Source organism: Hyaena hyaena, unplaced genomic scaffold (genome assembly GCF_003009895.1).
Source record: "Hyaena hyaena isolate Hyena2069 unplaced genomic scaffold, ASM300989v1 scaffold_410, whole genome shotgun sequence".
NCBI lineage: Eukaryota > Metazoa > Chordata > Mammalia > Carnivora > Hyaenidae > Hyaena > Hyaena hyaena.
This window is the reverse complement of record NW_024081042.1, coordinates 711,919-723,934: the sequence shown is the minus strand read 5'-3', so window position 1 is coordinate 723,934 and position 12,016 is coordinate 711,919. Positions and strand designations below refer to the sequence as shown.

At 37.0% G+C, this 12,016-nt stretch overlaps 1 protein-coding gene across 1 annotated transcript in view; it reads right to left on the bottom strand.

The window, feature by feature from the left end:
- KPNA3 (karyopherin subunit alpha 3) overlaps positions 1-12,016 on the bottom strand; it is a 96,278-nt gene that overhangs the window by 17,355 nt on the left and 66,907 nt on the right. The window contains exons 8-10 of the mRNA XM_039252194.1: positions 8,477-8,563; positions 7,944-8,113; positions 6,296-6,340 (exon numbers count right to left, since the gene is read on the bottom strand). Coding sequence (XP_039108125.1) covers positions 6,296-6,340; positions 7,944-8,113; positions 8,477-8,563 — 302 coding nt within the window. The remainder of the gene's footprint in view (positions 1-6,295; positions 6,341-7,943; positions 8,114-8,476; positions 8,564-12,016) is intronic.

Here is a 12,016-nt window from a genome sequence, read left to right as displayed (position 1 = left end):
TCAAGTTACAAGTATATACTTACATTTCATCCATATATGCAATAAAGGGTAACTAAGGAGACCTGAGGTACTCACATTCTACACATTCCAAAGAAAGAACTGGCCCTTGATCAGCTCCTTTGAGATAACCTCTGAACTCTTGGGTTATACTGCCTAATGATGTTGTATACCTCAGATCTTGGGCAAACAGCTATGTAACAGTGTGATTTTATGGTGAGTACCTCTTTTAGTTTGCTTGAGGTTGTGGGACACACTTGTATCAGTTTGACCTCCAGAAGAGGATGAAGCCTGAGTAGGTAAGGGCCATCATATGGGCTGGGCTGTCCATGCTTATGTGACTGACTGCCAGTACACAACTGCACACCAAAGCTCAGAAGGTTCCTGGTTAGCAGTATTTCACGTGTTCATATGTGTCACCCATGACTGTCGGGAAAATAAAGCACTGTCCTTACAAGTCTACCGGGAGAGGAGAACTGGAAGCTTGCATCTGGTTTCTCCTAAACTCTGCCTTCTGTGCTTTTCGCCTTTGTTGATTTTAATCTTGTGACATAATAGGAAATACATATATTTATATATGTGAGTAGTATATTTATATATAGGTGTCTGCCTCTGATTCCTGGCACAGAGGTGCTAAAACCTGGTAGTTTTTAAAGTTATAAGAGTACTAGGAGCTTCTCTTGTTCTAGTATTTGCCTTTAACCCTGTCCCTGACAGGGCTCCTAAACTCTTATAAACTCCTAAGTGGTAAGAGCAGTAGTAGGAGCAATCTTCTACTGAGGCGACTTTGGGTGAGCTCCTGGATGGGTACTGGTTGCCAGAAAGACCAAGCCTTAATCAGAAGTTCTGGAGTTTTCAACCCTATACCTCATCCTCCAGAGAGGGGAGAAGGGCTGGAAATAGAGTTAATGATCGATCATGCCTACATGAGGAAACCTCCATAAAAATTCCAATAGGACAGAGTTCAGTAAGTTTCCAGGTAGGTAAACAGGTCCCTGACAGAAGGGTGGTGCACCCTACCTCCACGAGGACAGAGCTCCTGCCTCAGGGCCCTCCTAGACCTTGCCCTACGGATCTCTTGACTCTTTGTTCATCTGTATCATTTATCATCTCCTTTAGTAAACTGGCAAATATAAGTATTACCCTGGGTTCTGTGAGCCACTTTGATAAATTAACCTAATCAAACCCAAGGAGGGGGTTGTTGGAACTTCCAATCTATAGCCAGTCTGTCATAAGCACAGGTGATAACCTGGGCTTGCGACTGGCATCTTTAGTGTGCATGTCTTGGGGTGGGTTGGGAAAATCTGGAAGAGCTGAGCATTTAACCTGTGGGCCCCGACACTCTCTCCAGGCAGACCATGTCACAATCAAATTAAATTGTAGGATACCCACTTGCTGTCAGAGACTTGGCTTCTGTTGTGGGGAAAACTCCCACACATGTGGTGACCACAAGTGTCAGAAGTGCAGTGTTCTGTGTGAGTAATAAAGGAGACACACTAAAGATAAACACACAGCCAGGAAGAACTAGGTTTTTTTCTACATAGAAAAGAAAAAACGGAGTTTCTCCTAAATGAATCTGTATCCTTTTGTGGTAATGAACTATAAGCATGAGTATAACAGCTTTTCAGTAATTGTTTCTAGCAGTTCACTGGACCTGAGGGTGGTCTCCAGGATCCCTGACATGCTTATCATCCAGTGTCACTAACAATCAAGTCTTTACACATAACCAATCTGCTACAACTGTTTAATTTCATTTGTACTAGCAGTAAAATAAGCTAGATTTGTATCAAATGTTAGGTAACACTAAAAACTGTCTAGGCATGTCAAGCCATGGGTGAACAACTTCAAAAAGGGCTGGAATGCTACAGAATCACTGCAACTGCAAATTAGCTTTGAGAAACACAATAACCAGAAAGCAATAAACACAGACTAACCTGAATCAGTCCAGATGTCTTCTCTAGTCCTAAGGGTCAATATTTAGTTTTTCTCCTAATGTCACACAGGCATATTATAGTCCAGAAACCAACAGATTATCTCCACACCCCAACCCAGCTTCTCCAGTGTTCTCACTAGTCACTATCCCATAAATTAAGTCATTCCTGCTGTTTCATTCCTTTGCCTGCTGCTATTCTTATTTTCGTTGTGTTCTACACCCTAAAACCCAAATTAGAAAGCTGGAAAATATCCCTCCCTGACTTCCTCTTTTCTTAACACCCACATCAAACCCAGCAAATTTATCATCGAAAAATTTTGCAAGTTTTCTCTTGTCTTCCTAACGTCTGAGCTCTAACACTGATGCTAATTTTCTCTCATCCATACTACAAAGTCACCACTGATTTGTCTTCCCAACTTTACTTTCGCCTAAAATCTACACTCCATTTATTAAGTGAATCATCAATCCAGAACACAAATTAGACCATTATTCTTTGGTTCACTATCAGCTACATAAAAAGGATATATGGCTCTTAAGGTAGTATACAAGATGTTGTGTGATTCAGAAACTGCTAAATTTCTGCCATATTTCCCCTCAATCTTTGTTTTATACCTTATTCTTCCATCTCTCTAGTTTTAACAACTCCTTTGCTGGCTCTTCTTCTCTTGCTGCCACTGCTCAAATGCAGAGAATTTCTCAGAATTCAATTTTTAGCCCCTTTTCCATATTCTCATGAATCCCCTAAATACTGACAGATCTCAAATCTGTATTGCCTTTTCCTTCTTGAAATACTGCTATGGAGGAACAACAAGTAAACCAGAATCAATGTGTCTGCCCTACAATAAATTCATCACCTTCCTCTACCAGTCTCACCCTTTTGCTTTACTCCTGATGGTTATGGCATGATTATCTATGAGGACTGCTAAATTAGAAACCAAAGTAATTTTTACTTTTTCTTCACTTTGATCCTTTCCTCTTAAAGTCCTACTTATTTTATCTCTTAACATTCAAACTTTTCCTCTCTTAGCCATTACGGTCTCTAGTTCAGGCCTTCATCAACTTCTTTAAACCTACTATGACAGCAAAATAGGCCTACTTACATTCATACTTTCCCCAGTCCAAACCCTGTGTATCTCTTCTAAGCTATTTGACCTTAACAGATATGAGCACATCATTCCTGTATTTAAAATTTTTCAATGACTCTGCATTGATTACAAGATAAAGCCAAAACTCCTTAACACAGGATTCAAAACCCTGCAACTTAACTCCCCAGTAAATGTGTTGGGGTTATTAATTACCTGTATTCTCCAAACCTCCTAAGTATTCTCTTGAGTCTTTAATATTTTTCTCCTCATATACATGACTTTTCAACTTAACAGAATACTACTCATTCCAGCTGTGTAACATCAGACAGATTAGTTACTTATTAGCTACGTGCCTCTTTTACCATATTTGTAAGAGGGAGATAATGATGGTACCAATCTCATTTTTGTAAGGAATAAATGAGTTAACATATGAAAAGTGCTTAAACTAGTGCCTGGCACATTTTCAACCCTTAATAAATGCTAGCTATTAAAATAATCATCTTTGTTACCACCACCTCTACCACCATCCTTCTCCATATGATGCTTATTTGAAATGTTACTTTCTCAGTGAAGCTTTCGGGTTGCCAGAGAGAACATGTGCTCTCATAATAGCATTTCAATCATTCCTCTATTTCACCTGTGTTTTGTTTGGTTTGTTTCATATCATGTGTGTTTATGTGATCATGGTATGAAAAAGGACAGGCCTTGGACTTAGCTTCAAGCCTTGGCTATGGCCCTTATTCATCATATGGGCCTCAGGTTATTTTACTGAGTTTCAAACTCCTTATTTGTAAAATAGGAGAATAAAAATTATCACACAACAGTGCTGGAAAGGTAAAAGGAAATTACAGAAAGAGATTCAGCACAGCAAGTCATTGACAAAAGTTCACTCCTTTCAAGTCTTTTTGCCCACTACTAATGTTAAGGTCTTAGAAGGCAGGGTCTATAGGTCTTATCTTTGAGCCTACAATCCACAGCACAATTCTGGCTTAAGTGGAACAATCCATGAGTATCTGTTAAACTTGACAAATATACCTATATCTACAGCGCTTTGCCATTTTAATACCCCTGGCTTTCAATTTTTTTTTAAATGTTTATTTTTGAGAGAGAGACAGAGCATGAGCAGGGGAGAAGCAGAGACAGAGAGGGAGACACAGAATTTGAAGCAGGTTCCAGGCTCTGAGCTGTCAGCACAGAGCCCAACACAGTACTCGAACTCAAGAACCGCGAGAGATCACAATGTAAGCCGAAGTTGGACACTTAACTGACTAAGCCACCCAGGTGATCCCTGGCTTTCAAATAAACATGATCAGTAGATGGTGGAAGCTTTATTTGGCTGTAGTCAATTCCATAATGTCCTTGGACAAAAGTCTTGATGGCAATATCAAACATTTTGTTTATTTTCTCTTTAATGTCAGAATGCTTAAAATTAAATTTATCATTCAACAGTAAATTTAGCAACAAACTAGTTTTTTATATAATTTTACTCCTTATTTTTCTTAAAATTTTTAAATGTTTTTATTTATTTCTGAGAGAGACAGAGAGAGACAGAGTAAGCAGGGGAGGGTCAGAGAGAGGGGGAGATACAGAATCTGAAGCAGGCTCCAGGCTCTGAGCTAGCACAGAGCCCGACACAGGGCTCGAACCCATGAACTATGAGATCATTACCTGAGCCAAAGTTGGACGCTTAACCAACTGAGCCATGAAGGTGCCCCTCCTTCTTTCTCTTAAGATACTTTTTTTTTTTTTGCCTTTTGCTAAGTCACTTTAATATTTTTTGAAAATAGGATAGTATATAGCTAAAGAGGTTTCACTTAATTTTTATGGTATTTTGGGCTAATATGTCACAAATGGACAGTTACTTTAGTTGCAAAAGTATTCCTTCCTAAGAGCTTAAAGTTCTAAAATAAACTAAAGAAATGTGGTACAATGTTAGCGTAGATGTATTTTCTTCATTGCAATAACAAATCATACTCATAATTGTGGCATAGGCACATTCATATTATGTATGTATGTAAACACAGGATTATAAAAACACAAACACAGAACAAATCAGAAAGAGATCTTAGCTGAAACAAGAGATGCCAAATCTGAACACTAGAATTAATACCAGATTCCCTGAAATTTATTCATTATTTTACCCCATGGAAGAGTAACATTTTGCATTGCTACACTAAGGAGAGTTTTCAGATTATCTAATTAAAAAAATTTGCCAGAATATACATAGGAAATTCTTAAGTAAATCTCATGTAATGACCAACTCATCTAAAAATGCCTTTGCATTTAAAACTATACTGGATATTCTTCAATACTGTACCTCCAAGTGTTGTCTTGTGGGACAGTATGGTTTCAGAGAAACCACACAAGATCTGTCATCAGAAGATCTCAGTTTTGAATATCAACTATGACTCTTATAAGCTCTGCAACTTTGGATAAGTCACTTACTCTTTCCCTGAGGCTCAGTTTTTTACTCAGTAAAATGGTGACAATATCTATCCTATTATAAGATCAAATGAAGAGCACCTGGGTATTTCAGTAGGTTAAGTGTCTGACTCTTAATTGCAGCTCAGGGCATGATCTCATGGTTTGTGGGATCGAGCCCCATGTAGAGCTCTGTGCTGACAGTGAGAAGCATGTTTGGGATTCTCTCTCTCCCTTAGTCTCTGCCTCTCCCTGGTTCAGACTCTCTAAATAAACAAACAAACAAACAAACATACATACATACATTAAAAAAAAGAATCAAAGAAGATTTAAAGAAATATGGAGGTGCTTTCTAAATTTTGTTTAATGTTTATTTATTTTTGAGAGAGAGAAAGAGCATGAGTGGAAGAGGGGCAGAGAGAGAGGAAGACACAAAATCTGACACAGGTTTCAGGCTCTGAGTTGTCAGCACAGAGCTTAATGCAGGGTTCAAACTCATAAACTGCAAGACCATAACCTGAGCCGAAGTCAGAAGCCCAAAAGACTAAGCCACCTGGGCACCTCATGAAGGTGCTTTGTAAATATTTTACCTCTTTATAAATACCAATACTTTAAAATACATCAATGATACAGATATATTATACATGTGAATCTTCTCCAAAATTAGCATTATTGCTGTCTGGATGACTTAAGATATAAATTTAATATAACCTTAATCCTGTTACTGAAAAACAGTTACACGCTGTGGAAGCTTCACAAGTTAAAATATATGCTGACACTTACAAACGTCTAAACAATAAATAAACTTTCCAGTCCCATCAAGAGCAAAATCCCAAATCTAAGCTTCTCCATTACTTACGTTTATGTCTGTATGGTATATGAGGACACATAATGCTGGCAAAATCTGAGGAAAGAAGATAAACAATAAATAACACAGAGTTGATGAATACGTCTTTGTAAAAATGAACGAGTGTGATACAAAAAGCACTAAATACTATTTGCAGAGCAAGAAAAGAAAACATTAAATTTGTTTGAATCTCTATTAGGAAAATGGAAATCTGGTAAATTCAATCTGAAAAACCAAAAACATACTTCAGATATCCAATTAAAACATCCAAATAAGTGTGGCAGAGATTAATGTACCTTAAAAGAAAAACAGTTTTCAGTAACTTTCTTTATGACATATAATGTCAAGTGGAAAGAATGGAGATGAAACTATACAAAATAGCTATCTAAAAAAAGCTATTTTTTTAAGGATTTTATTTTTAAGTAATCTCTAACACCCAACGTGGGGCTCAAACGTACAACCGTAATATCAAGAGTCACATGCTCCACCAACTGAGCCAGCCAGGCACACCTAAAAAAAGCTATTCTTTTTTAATTAATTTATTTTTAATTTATTATTTTATTTTATTTTTTTAATTTACAGGAGAGAGAGAGAGAGAGATAGCATGAACAGGGGAGGGTCAGAGAGAGGGAGACACAGAATCTGAAACAGACTCCAGGCTCTGAGCTGGCTGTCAGCAGAAAGCCCAATGCGGGGCTTGAACCCATGAACCGCGAGATCATGACCTGAGCCGAAGTCTGATGCTCAACTGACTGAGCCAACCAGGTGTCCCTAAAAAAAAGCTATTCTTAAAACTGTCATCTCACTTACCTGTCTAAAGTAAAATAAGATTTTATTTAATAAGCTACTTGAGTCAAATTAAAGTTTCTGGCTCCATATTTAGTCAAGAAAATCACAATCAGTACAAAGTATACAGTTTGCTGAATTCAGGGCTTAAAGGCTTTTTTCTTTTTTTTTTTTTTTTTTAAATCTGGGAGGAAGGAGGTGGAATCACACTAAGTATCCTTTCCATAATAGCACAATGCAGCAGAAGCTGGCGTAAGATGTCAATTATAAAGATTCACAGTTAACATTTTTTGACACAGTTAAGTGATTAAAGGAAGAATTTTTAAAAACTTAAAATATTCAGATCCATTTACAAATTAAGTGTAAATAGAAAATTTTCTACTTTGTTTTAATAGTTTAATGCAAAGCATGTCACACATTTAAGAACACTAATTTTGTCAGAAATCTAAGGAAATTTCAATTGGATTTAATGTAAATTCATTCAAGAACATTTGAATTTAAATACACTAGGTTTTATCTGCAGCAATCCTTTATTTTTTTTCTTTTTAGCAGTAAACCAACAATGCAATGTAGTAATACAATTTCTGAGATTTGACTCTCTCCCTTTTGTATTTTTCTTTTTGAAAGTTTGTTTTCTTTTTATGAAAAGAGTCATTAAAAAGTAAGCATTAAGGTGGACTAACATTCTTTCAGGTGCCACAATATACTCAACTTCTATTTCACAGGAGTCAAAAATTAAATATGATACGTTACTTAAAAAAATCTCATACCTGCAATGAAATCAGTATATGCATTATTTCATTCCCTGTGCATGAAACTCTAGAGCATAACATAGGGAAAATATACCATCTGGGCTTTGCAATTCTTCATTTACCTCCTGAACTGTCTCCATAGGCGGTGGGGGATCCTTATTCCTGCAGAGATTGACAATGACCCATGTGACGTTCCGAAGGAAGGTGATGGGAATGGAGGGATTGATGAAGGACAGAAGAGGTTTGACAACTCCCAGTGATATGACATAATCTCTACATTGAGGACCATCACCTACAGAAATGAAAATTGTATTTAAAAAAAAATTACATTCAGGATGAGAAAGTCTGAAATGTATGCAATGGCTCATGTTGGAACACTGATGTTCTATGTTTCCTCACCATTAGACAAGGGCATCAAGTGTTTCTGTTTCTCCAGATTTTGATTTGGAGAACACAAATTTAACCTAAAAATCCTGATAGCAAACTGCATATCTGTTTCAAGAAGTACCATCTTAAGTTAGTATTTATGAGGCAAGAAGATAGTCAACTCACATTAAAATTAGAGGAAACATAGGATGTAATGGCTATGCCAATGTAGGAAAAAAGTTAATTAAGATTCTTAATTGGAGTCTTTTTAACCCTAAATCCAACTTACCTATAATATTTCCCAAAGCCCATACTGCTTGTTCACAAACATTCTGATGTGGTGAATGGAGAAGTCTCAAAAAAAGAGGTACGGCATCTATAATAAAGAAAAACAAATATTGACACTATAAAATGTTGAGGAGTTTATAGATTTCAGACTAAGTTGATAAAACATACAGAGTCTGGGTGCGTCTGTATGGCTCTGTTGGTTAGGCAACCAACTCGATTTTGGCTCAGGTCATGATCTCATGGTTTGTTGAGTTTGATCCTCGCACTGGGCTCTGTGCTGGCACAGCGGAGCCTGCTGGGATTCTCTCTCTCCTGCTCTCTCTCAAAATAAATAAATAAGTAAATAAATAAACTTAAATATATACGCACACAGACACACAGAGACACACACACACACACACACACACACACACACACACAGAGCCTGACACACTATAGTTACCCCATTATAGTTCACTGAATGAATAACCTTTACCCTAAAAAAATTAATTTTTGTATTTCCCCTAATAATATTCAAGTAACACATGTACTGACAAAATTTAAAAGTTGCTGTATCATTAACTAAAAAAAATAGCAATGTGAAATTTTTCCTATAATGCATTAAAAAAAAAAGAGACATCCACTCCCTAAACATATAAACTTAGAATATAATACTTTAGAGGGCACCTGGGTGGTTCAGTCAGTTGAACATACAACCTCAGCTCAGGTCATGATCTCACCACTCGAGGATTCAAGCACCACGCTGGGCTCTTTGCTGACAGCTCAGAGCCTGGAGCCTGCTTCAGATTCTGTTCTCCCTCTCTCTGCCCCTCCCCCATTGGCGCTCGCTCTCTCTCTCAAAATAAATAAACAGTAAAAAAATTTTTAAATAAAGAATATAATACTTTCATCAATATGATCCCAATTGCTGATATGGTATTAAAGAACTGATTATTCTCATATCTGGCTTGCCTTGTATAATAAAAGAATTTATCACTATAATCCTTACTCTTACATAATTTATATGTTAACTTAAGTTCTAAAACAATGGTATCATACCCATTCCAGGTGGGCAGCTAAACATAAGCTAGATCATTTTTTCTTAAATTTCAGTCAAGTGTGTACTACTTCCAGGCCTCTTTGCTGTATCTCTCTGCACCACGTGTATTATTTATATAACACTTAAATTAAAATCAACTCACACTTTTAACAGCTTTATTAAGATAAAGGTTTTACCTGTTAAAGTATACATGCAATGGTTTTTAGTATTTATACAGAATTGTGTAGTTACCACCACAATTTAATTTTACATTTCCATCACCCCCAAAAGAGTGTCACACCCATATAGCACTCCTACTGCCCACTCCTCCAGCTTTAGGTAACCATTTAATTTGCTTTCTGTCTCTATAGATTTTTATATCCTGGACACTTCATACACATGATATTGTCTAAGTGGTTTTTGTGTATGTGTTTGGTTTCTTTCAATTGGCATAATGTTTTTGAGGTTCCTCCATATATAGCATGGATCAGTAGTTCATCCTTTTTAAAAAATTTATGTAAATCCAAGTTAGTTAACATATAGTGTAATAATGTTTTCAAGAACAAAACTTAGTGATTCATCACTTACACATAACACCCAGTGCTCATCCCAAAAACGCCCTCCTTAATGTCCATCACACATTTAGCCCATTCTCCACCCACCTCCCCTCCAGCAACCCTCAGTTTGTTCTCTGTATTTAAGAGTCTCTTAAAGTTTGTCTCCTTCTCTGTTTTTATCTTACCTTTCCTTCCCTTCCCCTATGTTCACCTGTTGTGTTTCTTATATTCCACCTATTAGTGAAATCATATGGTATTTGTCTTTCTCTGACTTATTTAGTTTAGCAATTATGCTAGCTCCATTCACATTGTTGCTAGCAATTATCCTAGTTCCATTCTAGTTTCACCCATGTTGTTGTAAATAGCAAAATTTCATTCTTTTTGATCACTGAATAATATTCCACTACACACACACACACACACACACACACACACACACACACACACACCACATCTTCTTTATCCATTCGTCACTCAATGGCATTTGGACTCTTTCCATAATTTGGCTATTGTTGATAGTGAGTAGTTCATTCTTTTTTATTGCTGAATAGTATTCCATCATATAACAAATTTTGTTTATCTACTTATATCAGTTAATGGATATTGAGATTATTTCCATATTTGGGCCATTATGAGTAAATGTACAACATCTGTGTACAAGTCTTTGTGTGAACATGCTTTCGTATCTCTTGCTTCCATCTAGTAGTAGAAGTGCTGGGTCATATGATAACTCTATTATTAACCTTTTGATAAACTGTTTTCCAAAGGGGCTGTACCATTTTACTTTGCCACCAGCAATGTATGAGGGTTTCAACCGACTCACATTTGTAATTTAATGTTATTTATCACTTCTGTAAATAGAAGACAAGCAGCACTTACCAGCATCACAAATAGAAAGCAACCAAAAGATTAAAAATGCAAACAAAACACTGTTTTTAACTTATACCTACTAGTCTCTACTGAAAGCCCTAGTCTAAAACCTGCTACCTTTTCGGTACCACTAACATCTAACTAGGAGCTTTCTCCTTTGATATTACCAAAATATCTGAGAGAGAGTAGTATTCTCCCTAACTGACACAATGTAACTTACTGCTATATCATATACTACTTAAAATCATTTTCAGTGCCACCTAAAGCCAGTTAAGTGTTACACATGTTAAGAGTACTTGGTGACATCTAATTGTTTTCAAAGTGCTTTTTTGTCAGTTTGGGTCAATATACACTAATAACAGCCCATCCTGAGGCGGGCAAAATTTTAAAAATATAGATGTTCCAAGTTAAAAGGCATAAGCTACTCAATACACTGGAGGTACTAGAAACGGAAAATTTTTTTTAATTTTTTTTTTTTTTTTTTTTAATTTCTGGGAGAGAGAGAGAGAGAGAGAGACAGCATGAGCAGGGGAGGATCAGAGAGAGGGGGAGACACAGAATCTGAAACAGGCTCCAGGCTCTGAGCTAGCTGTCAGCACAGAGCCCGATGCGGGGCTTGAACCCACGAACCGTGAGATCATGACTTGAGCTGAAGCCGGATGCTCAACCACTGAGCCACCCAGGCGCCCCAGAAACAGAAATTTTAAAACCTGTCGTTAGCAGACAGTCCCTACCCAAAAAGAAAAAACTATTCACTTTCAGTAACCACAATTAAAATTATTTAATGATAGACTGATGATAGCTATGGGAAAAATATCAACCATCAAAAGTAACTCCTAAAATTCACTACTTTAAAAATACTAGACGATAAAATTCAGTCTTTACAATAAACTCCACTTCCTTGCTTTTATTTTTGAGAGAGAGAGAGAGAGCACACGAGAGACAGCAGGGGAGGGGCAGAGATAGAGGGAGACACAGAATCCGAAGCAGGTTCCCAGCTCTGAGCTGTCAGCACAGAGCCTAACATGGGGTTCAACTCGAACCGTGAGATCATGACCTGAGCCGAAGTCCAATGTTTAGCCAACTGAGTCACCCA